Raw genomic sequence first — 27,301 nt, 5'->3', positions numbered from 1 at the left:
ACTGCGGAGATAGTCTATGGAAAAGTTTCTCGGATTTTCCAGTTCGGGCTTTCAAGTTTTGGATTTACGGCATGTAAAGGCCCCAGTGTTTATACCAATGTTACGTACCATATGAAATGGATAGAGGATAGGCTTTTTGAATATGTAAATACTGACAACTGATAAGGATTTGCGATCTTAGACCGCATTTCTTAGTAAAAAATTGTCCTTTTCAAGTAACTGGCATTTTTAGGGTTATCCTTTTGAAAAGTCACAAATGTTTGTGTATTTCTACTCCTGGTATTGGTAAATAAAATACAAACTGGAATCCTCTTTGTTTAATTTTCGCCATACAGAGTATAAGTTTTGGTAAACTTGCTATTTTTCCATCGTTAAACAATCTTGGTAGCCTCCCACCCCTAGCAATTTAAATTCGTAATAAAGAAAATTCAAAATTCCAAGAGAAAGCCCCAAAAAAAGTCATTGTTTTTGATTGTGCATTTGGAATTTTAGTTGGCCTTACATTAAATTAAACGTAAAAAATAAAAATGATGATGAGCGTTTAAAAAATTGTTTTATTGCATTCGAAAAAAGCTTGCAATCAATTCGAAAACGAGCCAAGAAGCTAACTCATTAATAAAAATTACTATTTATATATGTATGTTATATTTGGAAATGAGAATGTTGATAAATTCGTCTCAAATACATATAAGAAAAAAATAATATTAACTTTTTGAACTCAATTTATTTTCTTTGTTTGTGTCTTAAAAACCCATAAAAACATTCTCAGAATCGTCACATTTATCAAGAATTTCTAATCCGCAAAATATAAACCGAAATATCAGTTTGAACTTTTTGAACTTAAAAGATTGCGTACAATCCTCTAAAAATCCATCTCTTTAGAGCTATTAAATCAGTACTCGCCGTAATATGAAACACTTTAAAACGGGATTTGTCCCATTGGTCTGCCTCATATTTTGGGCATACGAAGGAGAGGGCCTATTTATTGGAAAATAATTGCGGAACAATAAGGCAACCTTCCAGATTTAAGCGAGTAGTAGGAGGACAAGATGCTGAAATATTCTCGAATCCATGGCTAGCTATTCTCCTTCAAGATCAGAAATATCGCTGTACCGGATCCCTCGTTACCTCTCGTAAGTATCTTAGCATAATTTTAGATCATTGCAATTCAGTTTTAAGCTTATTAATATTTACAGGTTTTGTTTTGACGGCAGGGTTTTTGCTTTAGATATATTGAGTTGGCGCCTACGTATGATCTGAGCATAATTTTCATTATAAATATTTTAATTCTATGGGTTTTAGAAAGGTACGTCTGGGCGATTATGACAGGAATAAAACGCACGATTGTTCTTCATTGGGTTGCTTGCCGAGGACCTCTGATATTGATATCGAGCGTGCTATTCCACACCCACAATATAACATAACCGGGATAAATGAAAATAACATAGCCCTGGTTAGAATAGCTGAAGAGATTTTGTTTTCAGGTAATTAGTTAGCCGTACCGACCACGACTTTAACTAAACTTAAAATATTTTCTTAGATTATATCCGGCCGATTTGTCTGCTCGTCAATCAACCTCTTCTGAAACAATTTTCATCATTTATAGTCGCTGGCTGGGCTGATTATAACAAAGTAATAAAAACGGTGCTACAGACAGCAATTGTAGCCAATCGCGATATTGAGGAGTGCAAGAGTCTTCAGCTAAATAATTTATTCAAGGACCTTATATGTGCCGGCGATACAACCAGTGACACATGTGAAGGAGACATGGGAAATCCCCTAACCGGAGAGCTACTCTATGGAGGAGTTCCTCGCATTTTCCAGTTCGGGATTTCAAATTTTGGATTCTCGGCATGTAAAGGCCCCAGTGTTTATACCAATGTTACGTACCATATGAAATGGATAGAGGATACGCTTTTTGAATATGTAAATACTGACAACTGAAAAGGATTTGTGAGTTTAGACCGCACTTGTTAGTAGCTAAATCCTCCGTTTCAAATAGCTTAAAATTATATAAGTATTATTGATGAACAATCTTGATATCCCAATTTGATTAAAGCTGAACCCGAGGGAACAAGAGTGGGTCCATTGAATTTCGCCAGCTTCTTTTCAAATTAACTGAAATCCGAGTGAGTGGGAAATTCTCGCCTTTTAGAATCAGGACAGCAGGCAAAATAAAATAAGCATTTTTATGTTTTTATGTTATTCATTTGCAAATGCAATAACTACCACTTTTTGAGGATTATTTAAATAAATAAACATAAAACCAATTAGTAAACATAAGCACACGTTGAGTATTAAATATGTGTAACCCAAATAATTATAAAAACAAGAAATAATAAAATCGAATAGGTGCGTTTTTAGTTTTAACCGTGCAGGTAATCCATTAGGAAAGGTTTATCATCTGGAGCATAGGGAGTCAGCGGAACATCGTAGGGCAGTGGAAACGCGGGAACACCATCGCGATTATTGCCCAAAGGAAATGTGTCTTCGCCAGTCTGCAAGACAAAGGCAACCATTAGAATATAATTAAGTTTAACGATATCAGAACTAACCACAAATCTTGGTAGGAACAGGACGCCGACTTCATAGTTGGCAATTCTCAGGCAGGGTTGAATATTGGAGTTTTTATTGAAGCTGCCCCAGGCTGCTTTAGAGAGATTTGCTGAAGTCAAAACGAACCAATATACGGACTGGTCCTCCAGGTTAAAGCGCGTATAGCTCTTAATGTGCGGCATGGCCCGCGAGCGATATCGATCGTTAGATTTCCATTGCTGCAGATGATCCTTCAGCCAAGGCTGTTTATCGTTCGTGTTTTTTCCATAGGGCAGACATCCGCCGCCCAACATTCCGTCATGACTACCCGAAACGTTCCCAAAACTTGGATAAATCATTTTGAAAGCTGGCATCTGGCGAAGTTTTCCCACAGGTGTTGAATCCTTTTTCAGGCTGTTAACGAAATCCTGCTGAATCCAGGCTTGTACATTGACGCCAAGACTTCCGATACTCGAACTTTGGCAGATCACAGGTATGCGATCGTCGATGGGCGCTGCGTGTTTAGAGAGCAATGAAGCCAACCGAGCGTGACCCCACGGATGACCTCTCACGGCGCCCTCACGGTGACCTCCAGGCACAGATCCCAAAAAAAACACGCTAAGGATTAAATGAGTGGAATGAGGATTAAAAAATAATATCTTTGGTAGGCTCTACTTGATGGCACTGAAGTCACTCTTCCGGATCCGGGCAATCCAAGGCTGCAACTGGCTAATCTTGTACTCTACCAAATACAACATTAGGTCTTGTTTGAAACCGGTTTGGCTCTCTCCTGCGCCCGTATCGGCATCCTCCGGCAAAGCAGGAAGTTTCGGACTTATCCATAAGCCCTGCGTGCGATTGTGCCAATCGTCCTCGTACAGATTCGCCGTGGAGATGACCACCCGCATGGAGCCATCGCTATAGCCCAGGAACATCATCTTAGTATGCGAAGTGGCAAAAGGCGTGGGCATCTTAACACGAATGGCCGTAACCTGCGGCTTGAATTTGCTTATGCTTAGCAGCTCCGGTGATTCGTCCCCGTAAAGCACCAAAAGCGGTTTAGACCTGAAATTTAGCTTTCTAAGATACTTATTAGACATTTATCAGATATTACTAACAGTATTCCGGCAAAGTAGTAATGCCCCAGTAGCCAGCCAATATCCACCATAAAGTTTATCTGCACGGTGCTTTCGATCTCTCCCAGACTTTCATCGAGGATTTCCTGAAGGGTTATGCTCAAGGCTTCCGAATGGGTGGGTTTCGAATCCGTAATCGCAGTGAAAAACATGTTATAGGGAGCCGCGCGTTCCAATTTTTTGGCCATTCCTCCCTTTTCCACCACGACAGGAATATAGTCCCTAATGTTCTTGGCATTTAGCTTTTGTTTCTTGGCCAAATTGGAGGTGTCGTCAGGACCAGCTGACCGGGAAGTTGAGGAACCACTAGGATTGGAATTGGAGAATTCAGAAGTGGACGTACCACTTCTAATCGGAGCATTTACAGGTAGCTTTGAGCCCGAAACATTTGCTTTATTTTCTTTTTTTACTTCTGATTTGGGAAATAGTTTTTCCAGCAACCTCAACTGAGTCTGAATCATTTCACTGGAGTATTTGGCAGGTATGTCGTAATCCCCCGATGCATTTCCCTTCTTATAAATTGCATCCACTGAAGAATTAACCGTATTAACATAATTTTGGGTCTCATTACTTCATGTTTTACTCACGATGCGCATGTGAAAACTCGCCGAAATGAATGGGATTCTTCCGATAGCACTTTTCACCATATGGACACTCCTTCATATTGTTTTATATTTTATTTTTAGAAGGAAAATACAGTAATTACAATGAAATCAATACAAACAGAACGAATTGAGCAAATGTGAAGAAACAACCAAAAAATAACAAAGCGCGCTCTGCTGGCGATGACAAAAAACCGATTGCAAAAAATACCATAAATAAATAATAAATCTAGTTTGATTTTATTAAATTTATAAACACTTATATTTTGGAATTGGTAAAATATTGAATGAGTATTAATGCAAATTTAATTACTGGTATGTACACGTTATATTATAAATTTAAAATATATTTAATATTAAATTAATCTTCCTTCGCGATAGTTTTCCTCGTAGCGATAGTAGCTTATACCTATCTGTATTTTTCAGAGTTGGTATATTTGGACGGTCATGGCCACACTGAAATCGTTGTCGCTGTGTGTTGTGTGTGCATTTCGTGATAAACAATTTTGAAAAACAATTTACGCAGATTTGCGGGGCGAAAACCAATCAAAATGACGAAATAAATCAACAGGAAGTGTTTAAGTTGACGCGTAAGTATTCAACAGCAAGTTTCCATCCGTTTTTCCCAGAAGAAAATCATTTTCGAAGTGCAATTACGTTCGGGTGAAAGAGAAAAATTGTTTGATTGTATTTGTAATATGCTATGATGTTGCTTCTTCTTCTTCAATGCGACCGCCACTATTGTTGTTGCTCTTATTGTTGTTGTGTTGGGGGCAAAAACAGTTGTTTTTGTTGTTATTTTTCTCTGCAGGGACGATCACCGTTTGATTCTTATAAGAATATGCTGCAGCATGTGTGGGCATTGTGTATGTATAAGTGTGTGCGCGCCATTAATTGAACGAAAAAAATTCAGACGAAAAGCGGCAAAAGTAGCATCACTTATAAATATACACAATAAAATTCAATTTTTATTATGTTTTGAAAATACTTGAAATTCTTATATGAAAATTTCCTTCCCAATCTCACTTTAGCCTCTGCCTTGTCTCAGTCAGCGTTGCTGCCGCCAGCACAGGTGTGGAATTTTCAATTTCAAGTGCACCAAAACAAAAAACAAACGAAATGCGCTGCATATTTCGGTGATTAATCGAATTAGACGGGAACTTTGCTCTCTTTTCTCACCTTTATGACTCAGCTTTCGAACTTTTTTTTTTATTAATATATCTCGCTCTCTTCTCTCCTGATTTCAAACGGTAAATAATAAACAGCGCCCCAACGCTCTAATCTTATCAGAAACTTTGCCGCTAGAGATGCCAACTCCAGTTGGAAAAAAAGGGTTAGCCCGGAGTTGGCAGTTTTGCAACATAAATCTTTTAATTTTTATTCATTATTATCATTTTTTAATTAATTTTTTCACTTTGAACTTTGGGTACAATTAGGAATACTTAAGCACAAGTCAATATTTTCTACCTTTCTAACTACCCTAAATAAAAAGAAATATTTAGTATATTAGAAATTATATAGTATATTATAATTTTAAGCATTTTTAGTATTATAGGGATTTCCGTATAAAAGGCTACATTTTGTGGAAGAAAAGCCAAGTGGACAACACTGCACTCGCATCCGAAGTATTTCTTTTGTCGAAGGCAACTGAAGCGAAGCGCGGCAGCAGACGAGAAGATTTGCAATGTGCGCACTCCATTCCACTTGGCGAACCGCTCGACATGTGGGTGGGTGGGTTTGATTTTTCTAGTGGTTCCGATATGGATTCTGTTGGGGTTTTGTTTATTCCATTTTTGCGGTTTGGCTCCGTGACTTAATACAGTCAGAACTGCCCAAACGAAGTAGTTTATTTGTATTATTATTGTATAAAAAGATTCGTACTAAGCTATGTAAAATTATCTAAAAACTAGTTGTTTCTGTTTAAAATTCTAAAATATTAAAGGGTCTATAAAGTAATTATATTTAAGATTATAACCCTAACTTATGGATTATATTTATATTTGACAAACCCCAGATTGATTGATAACATCAGGAATTTTGTCTTATAAACTATATCATTTTTAAACTTTACGGCTAAGCTGATTTGTGACTTGCCTTCGCTATCGGCTGTGGGGTATTCCATTCCTATTTAAGTTGCCGTGTTAATTCCCGGGGCAAGACCACAAATCATTTTGAGAAACGCCGCAAGAAGTTCCCAATGAAGCCTATGGGTAGTCTGAAGTAACGCCTCCGATCCAAAGTTTCTGCCGTATCGCACCCACATATTATGTGTCCCGCCTACAAAAGACAGAGGGTTTAGCTTTATGTTTTAACTGTTATTCTAATTTATGTTGCACATTGTTTAGCTAGAAATTTACCTTCAACTTTGCTCCCCTCGTCCGTCTCTCTTTGATTGGCAATTCAAATTTGCCAGGCCGAAAATTAAGTGCGCAAAGTCAATATTTCAATTTAGGCATAAACCAACAGAAAACAGAAAAAAGGTAGGAAAAAAATGAAATGCATATGGGCAATTTGCATACGGTTGTTGGTCCAAGTAACTGGTAACTGGCGGTTTGGTGGCACAGCCTACGCACCGCAAAAAGTGGCAAATGCAGACGAAAACTCAACGGCGGCCTCTTGAAATGAGCTCCGAATGGTTTGTCTCACAAACTGCTGCGTTTTGCTTGCCAAATAATTATGTTATTAATTGGATTTATGCGCAGTTTGTGCAACATGCAACATGCAAATTTTCGTGTCACTAACTCAAAAAAATAATAAAAACCGAAATCAAAACTGATCAAGCCATTACACTTTCCCAAACCCCTTTATCTTTGAGCCAGCAAATAATGGGTGGAAAATTATTGGTGTAAAACTGAAAATTGTTTTAATATATAAACATAATTTATTTGTGTATTTTTAATGATATTCTTATATATTTTATACAATACAATTATACAATTAAGTTAAGTTATTGTCTTACAGCCGCGAAACGCGCTGTATCAATCTGGCGACGGCTTATCGCAGGAAACTAATTTTAGATCTATCGAAAGCGTGATTTACGCTTTTCAGTTTTCAGTTTTTTTCTCAACCAGTGTCAGTGGGCGGCCCCTTCTTGTTATTTTTTGATATCCATATAAATATTTTTGTTCGCCATCCGCTTGGTCCTCCTGCTCTTGATCTTCTTGTCGCGATAATCCGTCGGCGCAATGGTAATAAAACGGCAAACAAAACACAACAAAGCCAAACGTACAAAAATTGTCAACACGAATTTGAACTTATTTTTAGACCCTCTCGCAATAGGATTTTCTCTTTTATTGTCATAATACCGGCAACAACTTTATTAAGAAGTGCTCGAGCCCAGATTCGTATCAACGGCTTGGCATTACCTTCGAGGCACGAAAAATTGGCTTTTAAATCAAAGATCAAAGAGTAGTTGCTTTTGATGGAAGTTCGAAGCGAAATATACTCTTGCTGTTTTCTAATGAAAGATAGAAACCCTTCCAGCACTTCCTAAAAGTATGAATTCATTTGCTCGACAAAATCCCGTAAAAGTGCCACATTGAGGGCGCGAAATTGAAGCAAATGGCAGCTAAAAGAGACAAACCGCGCCAAAACTTATGGAAACGCAACTTTAAACTGTAATAAAGTGGGAAATTACAGCGCATAAATCTCTGTCGCCGAACTGTCAGTGCCGGCGACTGGGACTATGGGAATAGTAATATGGATTGGTGGCCCCAAAAGGGGAGAGGGGTGGTTCAAGTGGGGCTCGAGAGGCGGAGAAGTCATGCAACTGGCAGTGGAGCCAACACCCACGCAAATCGAGCTCGTCTTGAATGAAATTAGCCCGTAACTAGAGTTTACAGTTTGGCAGCTACTGACGGTCGCTGTTAGCTAGCCTGCATACTAAGTGCTCGTTGTCTTAGCCACACACAGTGAAATGGCCAAGACTACTGATTGGTCATTCCGGCGTTGTCCTCGATCGGCGCTTCATTGGCCATATAATGCTAATAATTATTGCATTTAAAATCTAATAAATTTTTGCATTGACAACGCGGAGTTCGCAGGAGTCGTGAGGTGGGGTATACGAGTCTCAATACGAAACCAATCCCAGCCGCTCCTATTTTAATGGTGGAGATATCCATCAAAGAATGGCCAGATTGCGAGAAAGTCGCCAGGCTGATACTTCTTTATACTTTTACCGTCACTTACTATATTTAAAGAAATTTTGTTTAGATAATAAAAAATTTTTTATAGCTTCTGGAAGCTTGACTTTTTGTTAATATATTTTAAGTTTAAAGTTGCTTTTAAGAAATGAATTTGATTTGGTGTTCATTAATGATCACCACATTATACTTCTGCCAACTTGTTCTTTTCTGGCGCTTGTCTCTAGTGGATCGCTTTCCAGCTTTTGACCATAATTGTGGTACTTGTCATTGTTTTAAGTACAGCCTGCCCCGTGCGTGTTAAATACATGTAATTAGCCATGTTTGTGCCATTTAATCCACTCGAATGTGGACTTCTCCGTCCCTTACTCCGTTTTTTGCTTACTTGCGCGGCGACGCTTTTCTAAGAATTCTTTTACGTTTTGTTTTGGCGCACGCATTAGGCGCCACACAGCGGCAGCACGTTTAACCCGCAGGACAGGCGGAAGGGTTAAGCGGACGGGTTTGGTTGAGCTCTGGGCAATGGGCACTGGCGGGTTAAGGGGGAGGCAATCTCGGGAACTATGGCGCATACTCCACATATTTATGGCTATTTAAGCGAACCGAACGAATCGCGGATGCCGATGACGATGACGAACTTGCTGCTGCTCGCAGTTGCTTCTGCTCTGGTGCATGTTGCACTTTAGGATATTTGTTCCGTCACAGACCAGGTCAACAAGGTAGTACAGTTAGCCCTCTTTGATGATACTTCCACATTTGATAGGTCTTAAATAAGAAAAATAAGAAATATAACATTTTAGCTACTTTACTTTTAGGTATCACTTATTATAAGTTAAAGTCAAAAACGTAATTAAAAGATACCTCCGGTTTTGACTGTAACTGTGTGCTGCCCCTGATCCCTGCCACTGCTGCTGTGGTCAGGCACTCATTGGCATTGATTGGCAGTTGAACACGCAACAATTGTTGCATGTACAGGCGTCGGCAGTGACGGTGAGACGACAGCAACACAACAACATTGGGCCACAGGAGTAAACATCGCAACAAAGTTAAAGGCTTCAACTTCTGGCAGTTCACGTTTGCCACATATTTAGCGATTACTTTGCCCCTGATTTAATTGGCTGACGAGTTGTCATCAAAATTTGTTAACTTTTTATAGAAGGCCTGCGATTTTTTTTCGCTTTTCAGTTGGATCATAGAAGAAGAGAGATGCTAGAATGAATTGGAAAGTTTAACTGGGAGCGATTTGGTGGGCGGTGGACCCACCACTGACTTTGCTTCCCTGAAAAGCTGAAAAGCGGTGGTGTCTCAGTGTTGACAGCTCAATTACTCACATGACAAAGCCCCTGCGTGCCCCTCTGCAATTATCGCCGCAATTATTTGCAATTAGAATTGAGTTAATTTACTTAAAAAAGGATTTTGTGCTGTGCCTGCGCATTTTTGTCCCTTGACGTTTGCACTGCGGCACGTGAACGTGGTTTTAGCAATTGGCGTGCATGCATTTTTATTATTGTTTCAGCCGGACTACATAATTATGGCCTACGTAGGGTTTTGTTATTTTTCGTAGTTTTCACTTCAGTGTTCGAGGGGAGCGTTGGGCTTCATTACTGTTTTCGATTTTACTGCGACAGTGTAATGTTACCCATGTTGGCAATAAACTAGCGTTTACTAGTGTTAAGCACGCAATAAAACAGTCGGAGGAACATATTTGCATTCTAAACATATTGACAGTTGGGATCAGATTGGTAGGATTGCTTGATTTCACTCGATAGATATGGAAAGGTTTAATAACATCAGCTTGGGAAAGCAAGAAATAAGATTAAAAACATATTTTAAATTCATAAACAATTCTCAGACTTGTAACTTATAAAAATATCTATAATTTTGACCATGACTGTTGATTGTTTCCTGGTTCATTTGGCAACTCCACTTGCCATTTTCAGCACGCCCATCAGCTGTTTGCCTCCTGCCTCCTTCCCCCGGAATATTTGGCTGTGCAACTCACGAAGGGAAATTCAGATCTCGGTTATTTTCGTATCCCAAAACACCCTGACAGAGGAGGGCTCCGATGAATTTCGAATTCGATTCCCCGCTAGACCCACGCACGAAAAAATTCGTTGACGCTGCCTTCTCTTTATCGCTTACTTCCCTTCTTCCTGCGTTCACTTGTTGTGGTTGCGGTGGGGTGTTTACAGTTTGATTGTGATTGTGGGTTTGACGCCACCTCCACCATCAAAGGCCAAACACGTGAAAAAATTAAATTTCTATAATCACAAAGCCATAATATTTCGATAATTAATAGATCAGAATTGAGATTTTTTAAGCTTTAATAATAAGTAAGAAGTAATTTGATGTTTTTTACATCACAAATGAAATTATATTTATTAAGACAAAGTACACTTTTCTCCCAGTGTGGACTTGTTCACACGAACACGTTAGCATTCACGTGCAGGCAGCCCAACTGCAGATAGGGCATTCGATTTGTTTAAAACAAAACTTTTAATGCTCGAGTAGTGGTGTGCACTTGGCCGCCTGCACACACACTGACACTCGGGTACACACATAAAAACACGAATACGTCACTCAACGGTCTTTTAAAATCAGGGCTGTGGAATAGTTGGCGATAAAATAGGGGACCTATAAGGAGGAATTTTTTTTAATAATAATAGATCATCAAGAAAGTAAGTTTAATTTGGTTTTACAAAGATTATAAAATACTTTGATAAACTGTAAAAGTAGCTTTATAAGGAGGGCCTCATTCCTTAGTTCCTTTATTGCCTTCCTACTATTTCGTATCCCTGGTTCAGTCACACAGATATGAAATACGAATGCAGTTGGGCTGCCTTCGGCTCGTCAGTCACTCAGTCAGTTCGTCACTCACTCATTCAGGCAGTCAGTCAGCTAGTCAGTTAGTCAGTCGGCACTCGGTGGATTCAGTTTGGTGTGCAACCCGTTCGGCATTCGTTGTCGATCGGTCCGGTCGTGCAGTTGATTTCTGATTTCGCGCTCGCTCCCGTTCTCTGGGGATTTTGCGTAATTTGCGGCAAAAATAAATAATACGGCAAACAGCTTCAATAAATTAAGTTATTATTGTTGAAGCGCATTCCGAAACGATAAGGGAATCGAATTGAATAAGGATCGAATCGGAAATGTGACTGCCACGGGAGAGTCGATCGTCGTGGAGGGTCGCCTTTGCATTTGCATTTGCATACGAATAACATTTTGATGCTGATTTTGATAGCTGATTTGTGCAACGGTGTTGGTGTCGGTGTCGCGCCAGTGCGAGTGTCTGTGTGTGCGTGCAATAAAAATAAATAAAATAATATCTGCAATCTCAACATCATGTGTACGTTTGATTCGTCTTAGTTCTTAGTTTAGTTCTTAGATCATAGCTCTTAGTTCTTAGTTGCCTGCCTTTCATTTTCCCTTGCCCGATTTTTGAGTTTTCCTCAAATCGAAACTCTTGCTGGCCTGGCCTGGTCGACCGACCGTTTGGTTCTTTATCTCTGTTTTTGTGTGTGCATTGTTTGTTTATTTTTAAACATGGGTCCAAGTCCCTATGCTTCTCTCAATATCTCGATATCTCTCTTCTCTGGCACCCTTTACCACAACACTTTACTACACTTTTTGCCCGCTTTCAATGGCAACGGAAGTGCTTCTGTACTTGCAGCCTTTTCCCATCCACCTTTCCACCTCTATTTTTACCTGGATCCCATGAGTTACGCCTTATTGTCACTGCCGCATTTATGATTGATTATCGATTGGAATTATATGATACGCATGCGCGAATGCGTGCCTGCCATAAAAGTCCCTCGGAGTGCTCCGTCCTCTGTTCTTACATTTGAGTTATGATCGGCGAATCCCTGATCATCAATGCACTGGAAAGGAAATCAGTGTTCATTAATAGGTTTTTATTTCTTCATTGCATTTGATATAGCTTAAGTTAACTGTTAATATATTATGATATCATATATGGCTTAAGATTATAGTCTATAATACTCAGTTTATTAATTGATTTATTTATTTATCTAAGGCTAACAATTAGTTAAAACTAAGAGCCAACAAATGGCTAGGAGCAATAGCAGCAAAGGCCTTCAGCTCAGCTAAAATTAAAATTATGGCTATGCTTAACTTAGGAATATATACAAGGTTTTACTATGGTTATACTGAGTTATATCTGTAAACATCTTGGATAATCTTCTTTTGAGTGTCTCTTTCTTGGAAAAAGATTGTCAGTTTTGGGTGGGGCAGCTTGCAAGGAGGGGGATTGGATACGTGATCTGAGCCCTGGTAGTATGTAATTGCAAGTTATGATTATTGATCCTTTACTGATGGGGAATGTCTCCACTACAAATGCATAGTAAATTGCTTAAATTAATAATAGCAAACTAAGAAATATTTATATTTTTATTACTTAAGCGAGTTAAGATGCTATACAACAACAAATAACAAATAACAATGATTTATAAAAGCAAGTGTCGATGGTAAGCTGTCTTATTAAATATAACAAAGTCTTCTGTTAAAGCTCATCAAATATTGAATTAGTTTATTATAATTCCAAAGAATTATTAGTTGAGTTCTCCCCTTGGATCCCTCAGTAATCACAGAGAAGCCCACCTGCAATCAGCCTTGTGTTAAAGCCTTGCATAAACAAGCCGGGCATTATCGAAATTTGTATTCTTACCCCTCAATCAGTCGAATTGCACCTAAGAACATATCGCATAGGTCAGCTGGACAAACAAGTTCTCTATCTCCTGTAACCCTCTTGATAAGTCTGCTCGAAAAGTATCTTGGGTTCTAGCATAGAATCGCCATAAAGAGGTATTGTTAATAAATTAAGGAACAAGGACGAAAGATATTGCTCCTAAGAAAACCATTCATAATTTGTACTGTAAATTGATGTGAAACTAAAACAACTGGAAAACAAAGCGCCTGGGGATCTGGGTGACTTTGGGCAATTAAAAAAGTGGGTTCCCCAAACCATTGGCCCCCTTAGACCACGCCTCTCTCCATCGGCGACTTCATAAAATTGTCAATGCAACAAAAAAGTATGAAAATTTGGTCCACGCCCCACAGTGCTAGGCCTGAGTTGAGCGAGAAAATCGAAATTAATTCACGCAGCGTCTAATTTGGCCAGAAATATGCGCCAGTTGGTCTGTCGGTCTGCTCGAGAGGTGTTTTCTTGTAGTCGAAGTGTTGCACTTGTTGATTTATCGCCGGCATTTAATTGCTTTTGAAATTGGATTTACCTGACTTGGTCCGAAAAGGGGTGGTAGGTGGTTCGCCTTGTGTGGCTGGCCTGAGCGATTTTCGCGATTTCGGTGCTCCGACTTGCACAAATTAATTGCTACTACAAATTTTCATTCAATTAGATTTTGTCACTTTTAAATTTAATTAAACATTTTTTGACACCTCGAGGAGAAAAACGAGATTTCGCTTAAACCAGACAAACTAAGAGAGGCAAAACCTATCCACTTGTCGTCGGAGAGAAGTTCTTGGGAAATGCTGTTAACATTGAAATGTCATAATTCAAATTGACTGGTTGTATTTACCGTTAGGCACTGTGACGTACGAAGGGAGGAAAAGCCCAGGGAGGGGCTGGAAAAAGGGGGTAGCCCACAATGCTGACAAGTTGTGTACCATTTGGTTATCATTTGCGCTAATTATGAGATGCAGTTCTCGTTACTCATGGGGGAAATAATAAACTTAAGGAAAACATTATAGAAAAAGACAGTTTAACAGTAGATAGTCAAATTAATGGTAAAATCACTTAACGGCTAATCATTTTAAATTTACCAATCTAAAGTTTATTATTGTGAGAAAATTACCAAACATTTTTTTATAGCGATTTTCTAAGAATCGATAAGGAAGACCGAAAGTTTTTGATTTACACTTTACCTGTTTCCTGTACCTATAAATTTATTTATTAGTTAATCTGAAACAGTTGGTCACCATGAATTCCTTTGAATTGGTAAAAGTATTCCCTTCAAAGAACTGCCGTGCCCCAAAAATTCCCCCTTACAATGGAAGAATCGTTCCTCAGATGACGTCAACGGCGATTGGCGATCAACAATAACCAACTTGGAAATAGATAAAAATAATTTTCCAACGAAATCAAGTTTTGATTAATCAGCTTAACTAAGTGAAGCAGTAATAGCCATAATTCTCAATGAGAAAATGTTGCAGGCGATTTGCATGCAATTGGCCGCCAACATCGAAAGTGGGAGGAGTCCGTTCATGACAGGAACCTCCCAACGACTCTATTCACAAGCCAAAATCATGAGGCATTAAAGGCCCCATAGATATTCCCTCCTTCTCCGATATCGGCTGGGCACTTGGCCAAGTGGGTATCGACACTGTTAGAAAAAGTTGAAAGGAATTGGAGATCTTTTATAATAATAGTGGACTTCCTCTACTTTGTGTTCTTTATAACTGCTACTATTATTCATTGCTAAGTTAAAGAGGAAAACATTTTATCATGACAAATTCAAATAGTTTTATTTAAATTAGGAACTTTTTCTCACTGTGCACTCGCATTTTGCATGCGTTGTTGTGGGCGTTGCTGAGCCAATCTAAGCTCGATGATGAATGTTTGCGATTTTATTTGTATTTATTATTATTTATATATGCTTTTTACTTACTCTTTTTACAGACTATCCGCCCGCTGATAGTTATACCGGTTATCGGGTAACTCCACCCCAAATCAACGGCAGCAGCAGCAACAACAACAGCCACCACCACATCAACAATAACAATAACAACATCTGTAGCAGCAGCAGCAGTAGCAGCAGCCACAACAACAACAACAGCAGCATCAGCCACAGAATGGACACCGACGATGTGGAATCAAACACCAGCAGTGCCATGTCCACATTGGGCTCGTTATTCTCCTTCACATCGCCAGCAGTTAAGAAGCTGCTGGGCTGGAAGCAGGGCGACGAGGAGGAGAAGTGGGCGGAGAAGGCCGTTGACAGTCTGGTGAAAAAGCTTAAGAAGCGCAAGGGCGCCATCGAGGAGCTGGAGCGAGCACTCTCCTGTCCTGGTCAGCCTTCGAAGTGTGTCACCATTCCACGATCGCTGGACGGACGATTACAGGTTAGTAATTCTATCTTATATCGCTATATATTGGAACTATGAACTAACTTTCTGTTCTCATGTCCTATTCAGGTATCCCATCGCAAGGGTCTGCCACATGTGATCTATTGCCGCGTGTGGCGATGGCCGGATCTGCAGTCGCACCACGAACTGAAGCCCCTCGAGCTATGCCAGTATCCCTTTTAGCGCCAAGCAGAAGGAGGTCTGCATTAATCCGTACCACTATAAGCGCGTGGAGAGTCCGGTTCTCCCGCCAGTTCTCGTTCCTCGTCACTCAGAATTCGCACCCGGACACTCGATGCTCCAATTCAACCACGTGGCCGAGCCCAGTATGCCGCACAATGTCAGCTACTCCAACAGTGGATTCAACTCGCATAACTTGGGCACCAGCAACACATCGGTGGGCAGTCCGAGCTCCGTAAACTCCAATCCAAACTCGCCGTATGAAAGTTTGGCGGGAACACCGCCGCCTGCCTACAGTCCCTCGGAGGACGGGAACTCGAACAATCCCAATGATGGTGGCCAGATGCTGGATGCTCAGATGGGCGATGTCGCCCAGGTCAGTTATTCTGAGCCCGCCTTCTGGGCCTCGATTGCCTACTATGAGCTTAACTGCCGGGTGGGCGAGGTGTTCCACTGCAACAACAACTCCGTAATCGTCGATGGCTTTACGAATCCGTCCAACAACTCGGACCGCTGTTGCCTTGGCCAGCTGAGCAATGTGAACAGGAATAGCACCATCGAGAACACACGCCGTCATATAGGTGGGTTCTTAAGAAATTCCCTTCTTTGTTAACGTCACCTATGGCATATCATTGCATCATCGTTAGATAAGCAGCAAACTTTTTATCAGTTATAGAGATAGATTTATTAGTTAGACAAGAGCAAAAAGTCACGTTTGACGAAAGTTTTTGAAGCCTCTACTAATGTTTCTCCTTTTTTAGGCAAAGGCGTCCATTTGTACTATGTGACCGGGGAGGTGTACGCCGAGTGCCTGTCCGACTCTGCCATTTTTGTGCAGTCGCGGAACTGCAACTACCACCATGGATTCCATCCGAGCACCGTTTGCAAGATTCCGCCGGGCTGCTCTCTGAAGATCTTCAACAACCAGGAATTTGCTCAGCTGCTGTCGCAGTCGGTGAACAATGGATTCGAGGCCGTCTATGAGCTGACGAAGATGTGTACCATCCGAATGTCATTCGTGAAGGGTTGGGGTGCGGAATACCATCGCCAGGATGTGACCTCGACACCCTGCTGGATCGAAATCCATTTGCACGGGCCGCTCCAGTGGCTAGATAAGGTGCTCACGCAAATGGGTTCGCCACATAATGCAATTAGTTCGGTATCCTAAGCTTAAGACGAGGCGAGATTCCTCAATGGAAACGGAAAGAAAAACAATACAAAACCAGTAGCTAAATGAGTACGAGTGAGTGAAAGCTAAGTGTGAAAAAGACGTAGAGAAGACAGGACAATGAAGAGAGCCTAGTTGCAAGTGTGCAACTCTTCTTCAGATTTAAATATAGATGTACGCAAGCTACTCCAAACACCCGCCCTTTGCCTATATTTTATACTTTATCGTATGATTTTCTATGCGAACGTCATTCCTAACGCTTAATCGAAGTAATGAGAAACAGCAGCGAGCTGAGAAACCAATCACGAAATGGTTTAACTATTTACAATGATCTACATGCTATAATATTAATGATCTATGCCCATTGGCAAACAGTTGCTGTTCAAGTCTATTTCAAGTGCTAATTATGTGTCATTGCAAAGCTGCTTTAAATATAAAACAAAAACGAAAACAAAAAACACAATTCATTAATCCTAAAAACTTAAAGTACACAAGCAAAATGAAATTGATGTAAGGTTACGATAAAAACTATTGCAATACATTTCCCAAAATGATTTTTGAAAAGCGCAATTTAAGTTTTATTTTTCTCATTTGCGGTTTGCCTATTGCCTTTGATCAACGAATTAAACGTTCAATTTAGTTGATTTAAATCTATGGTTTAACTAATTTTAAGTTGTAAGCAAATCGAAAACCACAAAAAATATACCAACGAAATTTAGGAGTGGGAAAATAATTACTGAATCGATATATTTTTTTCCAAACAATGATCTTTTGTTATATTAAGTGAGTGAATAATTTTGTTTAGACGAGGAGGAACTCCCCTTTTTATATAAATATACATTTATCATTTTTATAAACATATTCGTACAATAGAGTTTTCGGAGTTTTATGAATTTGTTTTAAAATAAAGATTTTTTGCGTTTCGGCAGTAAGGAAATGAAATTTATTATTTTGAAATAAAAACGGTTTCTGACTTATGAGTTCATTTACTATTCTCATCGGATGTGTGCAAGACCTATACTTTATTAAGATAAAGTTACTTAAATATGGAAATGTAAATTTAGCTGTATATTAGAGGCTTTGGTAGGATACGGCCTTATCTGAAAACTAATGTAATACCTGTGCCTGTTCGATATTCTACGTTGGCCTTTGATGTTGCCCCAACTAAAGAGCAACTCATATTTAATATTATTAAAAACAGAAATACAAGTTACTGAACGAAATATTTGCCTTGAAGTTTACAGATTTCAGGCAGCCACCATAGAACGCTATAAATTGCCTTAAGCGCGTCTTGCATGCCTCTTAATGTTAAACTTGATATTGTAATGGTAAAAATATAAATTTAAAATAAATATATCAAACGAAACTTGCTGGGGTTAATATTTTCTGGATCCTTAAATAATAAACACAACCCAACTGAGAAGTTTTAGGTTGAACTTTTCGCTCTGCATTTTGTGCTTTCAAAGTGGACTAAAATATTAATTTGTATATTTATTAATTTTGCATATCATTAGCGTCGTTATTCGTGCAAATGCTTAATGCTTTCATTTATTGTAATTCATCTTGCAAATGTACGCCAAGTCGTCAGCACACGCAGTGGTCCACATATTACCAAGAAAAAAGTAGGCGCATTGATATTGATGCCCGTCATTATGACGATATTGAGGCCACTGAAGGTAGGGAGCCGGCTTTCCGGCCAGCGTGGTCATGGTGGCGCCCTTGCCATGATTGGTGAGTCCCAGCCAATATTGTCCTATGTGTGCCAATCTCTTCTTGAGGGCGTTGAACTCATCTTTTTGCTCAATAACGAGTAGATGACCCCCTATCTTCTCGCAGAAGCTAATCGCAGATGTCCAATTCAGCTTACTTATGTGTTCGACATAATACCAGGACCAGCCGATCTTCTCGATTTTGTTCTTTATCCTAACTGAAGCAAGTTCACGCTCTAAGGCTTTGATATGATCCCTGATTGGCCCCATCAATTTGAAGCAGTTTGCGTTGCAGTGTCCGTGCAGATCTTCCTTGTGACTTGCATGACTATGCGAAGAACCCACCAGTATGCCGGGATAAGGACACCCAGCCACTATTATGCAGAACACAAATGCTGCCAGCTTCGCCATTCTAAACTTGTTTCGTTCCAGATGAGATTTAAAAAGCAACTTAAATATTGGTATCCAGTTTCCGGCTTTTATATGCAACGAAGCTTAGCTTTTCTATAAAATAGAGGTCACGTTTTCCGCTTCCTTAAATATGCAAATATTAAAATTATGGCAATTTAAATATTTCATTTACATTTCATTGTTTAGAATTCGTGTTGTTGAAAGCGTTAGCACAAATATTCAGATGAAGACTGAATTAGACTCTAAGACGTAGTCACTGTCATTATCTACCAGAAACTCACTGCTTTTGGAAAGAAGTTATGAATGTAATTTCATTCTTTTCTTGATACATATTTGTATTTGTTAGGGATTCCCCACGGAAATAACCAATTCGGATATAAGCAGCTTAATATTGTTTTTATTTTAAAAGTTTACATTTTTGTATGTTTTTGGAAATCCTTTTCTTTTTAAATTGGAGAAAAAGTTATATTAACCTTACATATGAAGTTGTCTTCATGGGCACAGTCGCTATTTCTCATATTATGCGTTGACAGTAGCATGCATGGATTATACTTATAATCATCGTTCGGTTGACCCCCTTCCCACTTTATGAATGCATCTGGCTGTCCGGGGGCGTAAGATACAAATTTCCTTTTCGTCTTGTCATATTTGAGACCCACATAGTAAAATGTTTCCGGTTCAAGTCTCGTTTTGAGGGTGTTGAGCTCGTCATCGTCTTCAATAACGGCTAAATGTGCTCCCATCTCTTCACAGAATTCAGTGGCCTTTATCCAATATTTTCCATGTCCGTGTGAGATATAATATAATCTATTACCAATCCTTTCGGCTCGCGGCATGCGCCAAAGTGCTCTAGATTCGTCCCTTAACTCTTGTAAGTAGTCTTCAGATGGATCTACTGTCGCGGAGCAGTACTCCTTGCAGTAGTCGTGTTCTTGGCATCTGTGGTAATCTGCCAGATTTCCACAAGGACAATTAGCTATTATTACGCAGAACAAAACTACTGCCAGTTTCAACATTTTAAAGTTGATTCCGTTCGGACCAAATTGAAGAGGCAACTGAGATATTGGGACGCAGTTCCTTGCTCTTATAGTTGTCGCAATGAGCTTTTGTATAAAAACATGGTCACGTTTTCAGTTAAACTCAGTTTATGTATATTTATTTAAAAGGTTATATATTTTATCTCAGAACATGCAAAATATTCGATTTTTAAAGGCTTAGTATTGGTGAAACCTGTGTTGTTAATATTTATAGGTTCTACTTGTCCTTGAAACGAAAATCAAGGTATCCATCTCCTACTTTGTGGAGACTTTTTTTTAGGAATATTTAGACATTTATTTTGGTAAATCTTCTAAGAATGAAAACAAAGCCATTTAATATTTTCCGAATTTTATTGTTTAATTTGTCATTTTAGCAATACGACTGTATTTATGTGTATATGTGTTTTAGATTTCCTTTCCAAACTCACAAATGTACTGTTTTGCACTCGAACATTGCACAGTTTTCATATTTTTAATTGTCAGATAAACGCATTCATAATAATAATTACGATGGGCGTCCGATTTATCATACCACTTAAGGAAGGGGGCTGGCTTTCCGGACATCGCAGTCACAAACTTAGATTCGTTGGGGTCATATCTGAGTCCCAGCCAGTAGTCTTGATTCAAAATGTTCCCCACGAGGGCGTGAAGCTCCTCTTCGTCCTCGATAACGGCTAGATGTGCTCCCATCTTTTTACAGGCTTCCTCTGCATTTTTCCAACTTAATTCCCGTGCATGTTCTATATGATAAACTCCCGATCCGACCGTCTCAGACGGCCTGGCCTTAGTCAGAGCCAGTTGATTTTTCAACTGTGCCACGTAGAGCAGTTCGGGCTTAATCTTCAGGTAGCAGTGAGCATCACACGGGGTTTCCATATCACATTTTTGGTGGGACACCACAGATTGATGAGCTACTATCAGGTAGATCACAATTACTGCTAGCTTTAGCATTTCAAACTCGTTTTATTCCGATTCCATTTACTAAGGCAACTGAAATTTTTGGACTCAATTTCATGGTTTTATCTGTGTCTCGATGAGCTTTCTTACAAAACATGGTCACGTTCCTAGTTAGCTTAAATATACAAATATTCAATTTATGTTAATTTATTTAATATAAGATAATATTTTTGTTAATTTATACTGTACTACTTGAAAATATCTACTGATTATAGGATATTACATAGGTCAGATCTAGGGAATATCGAATAATTTATCTGAGAATATTTGAAACTAATGATTTAGGAAGGTCTCCGAACTACTTCTTCTTGAGTCCTATCGATAGCTGTATTTTCTTAAGACATTTAAATATGGAAATGTTAATTTAGCACTATATATAAGAGGCTTTGGTAAGATACGGATAATAATCGTTGGCGGCATCGTTGGAAACTGCATGCTTAATTTAAATTTTCTATCACTTATAGTTAGATCTCAGCATTCCACAAGCCGTTTTTCGCGATTGGTGGGCGAAGCAGTCGGCGTGGACGGAACACCCTATGATGCGCTGCCATCTCAAGAATATAAATGCTTAGTCCGAACTTTGTATCTCTTATAGTTTCTGACATCTTAACGTTTATGGCGACAGACGGACATTGCTGAATCGACTCGGCTATTGATCCTGATCTAGAATATATATACCTTATACGGTGGGAAACGCTTCCTCCTACTACCTTACAACAAATACAACCCTTTTACTCTAAGAGTAACGAAACTTTTTCTGGGGATAATATTTTATGGATATTAATATAATTTCATTCAAGAGCAGTACTTACAGTCGAAATAAATATTAAATGGTTTATTTATTACTTTTGTATATCATTACAGTAGTTATTGGAGTGCTTAAGTTAGATTTCAAGCAGAAAGGCTAGAAATGCAATTAGATGTCATTTTTAGACAGTTTTTATTGGAAATGAAACCTTCACCCCGGTTAACTTGAAATGCAATCTTAATTTGAGAATATGAAAATTTAATTTTTAACTTTAACCACTCTTCAAATTTTTTATTTGGATTTTCTATGTTGAAATATAGAAATATGAAGACATTTAGAATAATTCATTTTTGTTTCGCAAATATTTCAGGTGAAATGATTTTTTCTTTTAACTTGCAAATGTAGGGCCAAGGCATTACTACAGCGAACATTCATCGTTTCAATATAGGAGAAATAGGTGCAATGATCGGGAGGCCCATTATACTCTGTATAAAAGTTAGCCAATTCTTGCTCTCCGCTAATCGTGGTGTAATTTGCGCCCTTTCCATGATTGCCGAGTCCCAGCCAATATTTTGCCTGCCGTGACACTTTCTCCAAGAGGGCTTTATACTCATCAAATGTCCTCAATAACGAGCAGATTAGACCCTATCTTCTCACAGAAGCTAATCGCAGATTTCCAATTTAGCTTATTTAGGTTTTCCATATAATACCAGTCCGACCCGATTTTCTCGAACCTCTTCATTATCCTAAGGCCATGAAGTTTATCGGATACAGATTGGATGATCTCCAAGGTTGGCTCTACCGATTTGAAGCAGTATGCGTTGCACTCCATTTCTTCCTTGTGATGTGCATGAGACTTCGAAGAACCCACCAGGATGCCAGGATAAGAACACCCAGACACTATCATGCAGAACACAAATGCTGCCAGCTTCACCATTCTAAACTTGTTTCGTTTCCGATCAGATTTTAAAAGTAACTCCAATATTGGGATCCAATTTCCGGCTTTTATATGCGACGAAGCTTAGCTTTTCTATAAAAAAGAGGTCACGTTTTTGTTAAGTTAAATATTAAAATATTAAAATTATGGCAATTTAAATATTTTATTTACATTTCATTGTTTGGAATTCGTGTTGTTGAAAACGTTAACCCAAATATTCAGATGAGGAGTGAGAAATTATACTTTATCACGTAGGAACTTTTAGATTTTTGAAGAGCGTTACAAATTAATCCTTTTCTAGGGAAACATTTGTATCTGTTAAGGATAACCCAAGCCAATAACTAAATTAAATATAAAGTGTTCAATATTGTTTTTATTTTTAAAGTTCACATATCTAATTTCTTTATTTTTATCAAAATGTTTTTTTCAGAAATCTTTTTTTCTCTATTAACCTTAAAAATGAACTGTAGTCTTCACTTGCTTTCCCAATTTGGCATTTTCTTATTTCTTTTAAACTTGCTTTATTCCGATCCGATTTACTAAGCAACTGAACTTTCCAGACCCAATGCCCTGCTTTTATCTGATTCTCAATGAGCTTTCTTAAAAATACGTTTTAAGTTAGCTTAAATATACAAATATTCAATTTATGTTAATTTATTTAATAAAATTATATTTCATTGCTGTTTTGGAGTATTAGGAATATTATTTATGTTAATTTATACTCTATTATTTGAAAATACAAACTTATTGAAAATTATAAGAATTTAGTCGGATAGAGATTCAGAGGAGTGATTTTTCTAAAAATATATTTTGCTTTGATTGTGTGTTAAATTTTAACAGTAATTCTTTTTAAAGAACACCTTTAGGAATGGTTTCCGAACTAGTTCTTCTCGAGTGCTATCGATAGTCGACAGCCCCGGCACGAAAACGACTGCCGTCACAATTTCCATTAGTTGCCCACCTCTATTGTTTTTTACTATCAACATGAGCGCCGTAAACGATCCGCTGGAATTATTGTCGAACAAGGGCAACCGCCAGTCCACTTTTCTGTCGCCAATATGGAATCCCCTTGCCTGCGGAGTGGCCGGAGTGGGCGTGGCCATTTTCGTTAATTGGGGTTTCCGCAGACCCGTGTTTTCCGGTACGATTTCGCCTCGTTTCCTTGTGACGTAACATTGTTTTTGTCGAACATAACTAATGAAAAACTAATTTTTTTTGCAGGCATCCAGAAGCATGTTGCCTTTGGAGTCCTCGGTCTCGTTGCCGGATCATATTTCGATCAGAAAAGGAACGACTATTTGGCCAAAAGGGACGCCGTCCTCCGACACTATATTGAACTGCATCCCGACGATTTTCCTGTGAAAGGTGAGTCCTTTGTGGTGTTTTTGTGCTCTTGGACTAAAGGCATTTTTTGTTTTCAGATCGCAAGACCTATGGTCAAGTTCTGGAAAGTTGGGTCCCAGTTCGTTAAATGGATCGAAATCCTAGTTGTGCAGCGATCGATGAAAATAGTTAATAAAACAGCTTTAATTGTAAAACATATGAATACGAAAATTGATCAAATGGATTAATTATTATATTCGACCTTCCGCCTTGGAAGGTGTATTGGTCAAAAAAAAAATGTACCTCCAGGGAAGGATTGTAGAATTATTTGGTTCTAAGGAATTTGGTTTCTAATGTATGTTAATTTTGGGAACGTATCGACTTGTTACTTCTCCGTACCAGTTTCAAATAAAAAATGATCCTCTTACTCATGCTCTACGCCACAATAAGTTGGTATAAAATGTTTTAAGCTAGATATAAAAGGAAACCTAAAACTGTTTGGGTTTGAGTCTTAACTAAGGATGTAGCGAAGTCCTATCGACTCATCGATTGCCGCTGTTAGAAGAGTGAATCTCAACATTTTAACAGTGGCAGCAGAACGAGAAAAGCTCCGTTCCCGGGCTTGGTTTTTGCATAGGTATATCGATAGTCATATTATCGTCTCTTGTCGCTGTGAAAAACGGCTCGAACTTTTAGTGAAAAATACTTTTATCGCGGTGTAGGATGTGTCTGCGGAAAATGTTTGTCCGCTAAAAATATTTCTTTTAAAATAGCAGATTTATTGCAGAAACCCCGCGCTGAAATCAATAAAAAATAAAAAACAAAAATATCTAAAGAAAATTGTTATAAACGTAAATATAAAGTTTAAGCCGTGTGCTTCGTGATTGTGTGCGTCATCGTTTACCGTTATAATTTACCAAAATAAAATGTAATAAAAAACCGAAATAAATGTAATTATTGTAAAATAAATCAAACAACCCTAATTGTTGTAAACTAATTACAAGAAACAAAAGATTTTTTTTTCGCCTTTAAGAAACAGAAAGAAATACAAAAGCCGTCGGCCTAATTTACCTTTGGAATTCCTTATCAGAGAGCACCATTATGGCGAAGGTAAGAAAGCCGAGCTCTTAATTTTATTACGAAATTATTTATTTATGAACAGATGGTGGGCTCTTTTTCGCCTAACATTCTCCCACGGCAAATGTTTGTCAATTTGGTTTTTATTTTATTGCTTGTGTGTGGGTGGCTGTGGGCTGTCCTTTGGGTGGATTCAGTTTGCTGATCTCCCTTCGTTTGTATAAATTATGCATGTTCTGTGGATTCGCATTGATTTCCTTGGATTGCGAAAGGCATCGATGCCCCACGACATTTTATGATGTGTAAAATTGAACGGGATTCGAACGGAGCGAAACAACATTTTATACAGCTGTAAAAACAGTTATGTCTAAGAGGTATAGTAAATTCAAAGAGTAAGAGAAAAGAAGTAGATTTGAAAGGGAGTAAAAGATAGGGAACAAAACTCCGTGGGCTTAGAACGACTTTAAAAGAAACAAAAAAACAGCGTAATGGCTGCCTTTTCCTTTCTCTTTTAATTCCCTATTTTGGTTTTAAATCTATTGCCCAATATTTTAAATTAAAATGCTTGATTTCTCTCTCTGATTTATTACTAATTTCATTAAGTAGATTGTACTTTAAGAATTCCTATAGGAATGCCTTTTAGATAGCCCTATAATTTAAAATCCTACACGGTAATTGACATTTTAGTCCTCACAATTTTCCAGGTTAAGTAAGCCAGCAGTGGGATGATCTCCCCTCGTTTGTATAAATTATGCATATTCTTTGGATTCGCATTGATTTTCTTGGATTGCGAAAAGAATCGATGCCCCACGACATTTTATGATGTGTAAAATTGAACCAGAATCGCACGGAGCGAAACAACATTCTGTATAGCTGTAAAAACAGTTATGTCGAAGATGTACAGTAAATTCGAAGAGTAAGAGGGAAGAAGTCGATTTGGATTGGAGTAAAAGAGAGTGAACAAAAATCTGTTGGGCTTAGAACGACTTTAAAGGAAACAAAATAGCAGAGCATTAGCTGCCTTTTTCTTTTTCTTTCACTTTTAATTCTCTATTTTGGTTTTACATCTATTGCCCAAAATTTTAAATTAAAATGCTTGGTTCTTTCTCTGATCTATTACTAACTTCATTAATTAGATTGTACTTTAAGAATTCCTATAGGAACTCCTTTTAGATAGCCCTACATTTCAACGTCCTATACGGTAATTGACATTTTAGTCCTCACACTTTTCCAGGTTAAGTAAGCCAGCTTTAATGTACTGTCCATCGGCTAATGAGTGAATTTCTCAAGTACTTTTCCACATCCCACTCGAAAGACAGGGAAATTCTGCTTATGAGCCAATCTGCACGCTATTACGATGAACGGCCGTAAAAACCCGAAGAGCTCTCAATCCCAATCAAGGGATTAAAGCTCCGTCCGGAAATCGCCGAAGGAGTGAAGCCATTTCTCACTGGCCACGGAAATGTCCGTGACAGAAATGAGCCACATTCTTCTTGAGGTTTTTTGGCTCGCGGTACTTCGTCGATATGTGCAGCTCGAGCAAATTTGGTAATACATTTTTTATGACCCACCACGTGTGTGATTCGAGAGTTGGGTGGCTTCCTGGGTGATTGTGAGTGGCTGGGAGACCACAACCGCAGTCGCGTGTCTGCTTGAAGAACTTTCGCTCGTGACAGGTTTGTTTTGCCATTGATAAATTACCTTGCCACTTGTCGCTCAACATGAAATTACTTTCCTCTATCTAAAAGTTTTCTACTTTTCCCCAACCGTACACCACTGCCACAGTTTTCCTCCATTCGTTGGCTGGCTATGAAATTTTGATTTGCACGCCAAATGCGGCCAAATGTCCTCAAGTCAAGTTCAGACTTTAGAACCGAGATTCCTGAGGTACAACTATTATTATGTGCTCAAGAATGAGGGACTAGCCAAACAGCACTCAATGGCTTGTCCTTGAGGAGCCTTCCGAAACGGATAACTAAGGTTTTGAGGCAAATGATCGACAATGGGTTACCCTCTTAAATATTATCAACACAAAAAATAGTCGCATTACCTTTAAGTTGTAGTTGTTAAAGTATATTTGAAAATGTATAAAGGGTAGCACAACGATAGATGCCCCATTTTGTATCCTTTAGAGACTCTGGTGCTTTCGCCTTCTTTCGCGACAGACTCATAATCATCAGAGTTTTTGCCGCCCACTTTTCTCCCATTTTCATCCATTTTGTCGTCTTGCCGCGGCCCCTATAT

The 27,301-nt window shown here is 38.7% G+C and overlaps 6 protein-coding genes and 1 long non-coding RNA gene across 8 annotated transcripts in view; 4 read left to right on the top strand and 3 right to left on the bottom strand.

Annotated features, from left to right (window-relative positions):
- Positions 1–1,291: 1,291 nt before the first annotated feature.
- On the top strand, positions 1,292–2,126 carry LOC108111151 (serine protease easter-like). The gene is made up of 2 exons (XM_017220520.2): positions 1,292–1,484; positions 1,541–2,126. The coding sequence occupies exons 1-2, from the start codon at positions 1,292–1,294 to the stop codon at positions 1,942–1,944; spliced, it is 597 nt and encodes a 198-aa protein (XP_017076009.2). The 3' UTR covers positions 1,945–2,126.
- A 60-nt stretch (positions 2,127–2,186) lies between these two features.
- On the bottom strand, positions 2,187–4,447 carry LOC108111150 (probable tyrosyl-DNA phosphodiesterase). The gene is made up of 5 exons (XM_017220519.2): positions 4,259–4,447; positions 3,654–4,200; positions 3,211–3,600; positions 2,556–3,153; positions 2,187–2,498 (listed from the first exon to the last, which is right to left on the bottom strand). The coding sequence occupies exons 1-5, from the start codon at positions 4,332–4,334 to the stop codon at positions 2,367–2,369; spliced, it is 1,743 nt and encodes a 580-aa protein (XP_017076008.2). The 5' UTR covers positions 4,335–4,447; the 3' UTR covers positions 2,187–2,366.
- Positions 4,448–4,733: 286 nt separating this feature from the next.
- On the top strand, positions 4,734–18,224 carry LOC108110999 (protein mothers against dpp). The gene is given in 5 exon segments (XM_017220308.2): positions 4,734–4,863; positions 15,065–15,507; positions 15,580–15,684; positions 15,686–16,271; positions 16,452–18,224. Coding segments are annotated over 4 exon segments (1,368 nt in total). The 5' UTR covers positions 4,734–4,863; positions 15,065–15,237; the 3' UTR covers positions 16,859–18,224.
- A 178-nt stretch (positions 18,225–18,402) lies between these two features.
- Positions 18,403–18,978, bottom strand: LOC108110441 (accessory gland protein Acp29AB-like). Its single transcript, XM_017219509.2, has one exon. The coding sequence runs from the start codon at positions 18,976–18,978 to the stop codon at positions 18,403–18,405; it is 576 nt and encodes a 191-aa protein (XP_017074998.2).
- Positions 18,979–21,792: 2,814 nt separating this feature from the next.
- On the bottom strand, positions 21,793–23,187 carry LOC108110588. 2 transcript variants are annotated; one of them, XR_005993711.1, is made up of 3 exons: positions 23,110–23,187; positions 22,829–22,972; positions 21,793–22,750 (listed from the first exon to the last, which is right to left on the bottom strand). It is a non-coding gene; the product is annotated as an uncharacterized LOC108110588 (long non-coding RNA). The 2 variants fall into 2 exon arrangements; XR_005993712.1 differs by lacking the exon at positions 22,829–22,972.
- A 412-nt stretch (positions 23,188–23,599) lies between these two features.
- On the top strand, positions 23,600–24,199 carry LOC108110549 (NADH dehydrogenase [ubiquinone] 1 subunit C2). Its single transcript, XM_017219639.2, has 3 exons — positions 23,600–23,798; positions 23,879–24,022; positions 24,079–24,199. Exons 1-3 carry the CDS (start codon positions 23,642–23,644, stop codon positions 24,126–24,128), a joined length of 351 nt encoding a protein of 116 aa, XP_017075128.1. The 5' UTR covers positions 23,600–23,641; the 3' UTR covers positions 24,129–24,199.
- Positions 24,200–24,307: 108 nt separating this feature from the next.
- LOC108110542 overlaps positions 24,308–27,301 on the top strand; it is a 74,644-nt gene continuing 71,650 nt past the window's right edge. The window contains 1 exon segment of the mRNA XM_017219624.2: positions 24,308–25,090. Coding sequence (XP_017075113.2) covers positions 25,082–25,090 — 9 coding nt within the window. The 5' untranslated portion in view covers positions 24,308–25,081.

This window comes from Drosophila eugracilis, unplaced genomic scaffold (genome assembly GCF_018153835.1).
Source record: "Drosophila eugracilis isolate 14026-0451.02 unplaced genomic scaffold, ASM1815383v1 contig_2152, whole genome shotgun sequence".
In the NCBI taxonomy this organism is placed as follows: domain Eukaryota; kingdom Metazoa; phylum Arthropoda; class Insecta; order Diptera; family Drosophilidae; genus Drosophila; species Drosophila eugracilis.
Note: the sequence above shows the minus strand (reverse complement) of the source record. Positions and strands in the feature narration are given on the sequence as shown.

What these genes read in the sequence shown, in the direction of transcription:
- LOC108111151 (XM_017220520.2), top strand. Translation starts at nt 1,292, where the DNA reads ATGGGTTTTAGAAAGGTACGTCTGGGCGATTATGACAGGAATAAAACG. An exon ending in TGAAGAGATTTTGTTTTCAG is followed by an intron (nt 1,485 to 1,540) that starts GTAATTAGTTAG and finishes ATATTTTCTTAG; the next exon opens with ATTATATCCGGCCGATTTGT.
- LOC108111150 (XM_017220519.2), bottom strand. Translation starts at nt 4,334, where the DNA reads ATGAAGGAGTGTCCATATGGTGAAAAGTGCTATCGGAAGAATCCCATT. An exon ending in AGTGACTTCAGTGCCATCAA is followed by an intron (nt 3,154 to 3,210) that starts GTAGAGCCTACC and finishes TTTAATCCTTAG; the next exon opens with CGTGTTTTTTTTGGGATCTG. An exon ending in TGTTCCTACCAAGATTTGTG is followed by an intron (nt 2,499 to 2,555) that starts GTTAGTTCTGAT and finishes TTTGTCTTGCAG; the next exon opens with ACTGGCGAAGACACATTTCC.
- LOC108110441 (XM_017219509.2), bottom strand. Translation starts at nt 18,978, where the DNA reads ATGGCGAAGCTGGCAGCATTTGTGTTCTGCATAATAGTGGCTGGGTGT.
- LOC108110549 (XM_017219639.2), top strand. Translation starts at nt 23,642, where the DNA reads ATGAGCGCCGTAAACGATCCGCTGGAATTATTGTCGAACAAGGGCAAC. An exon ending in CCGCAGACCCGTGTTTTCCG is followed by an intron (nt 23,799 to 23,878) that starts GTACGATTTCGC and finishes TTTTTTTTGCAG; the next exon opens with GCATCCAGAAGCATGTTGCC. An exon ending in CGACGATTTTCCTGTGAAAG is followed by an intron (nt 24,023 to 24,078) that starts GTGAGTCCTTTG and finishes TTTTGTTTTCAG; the next exon opens with ATCGCAAGACCTATGGTCAA.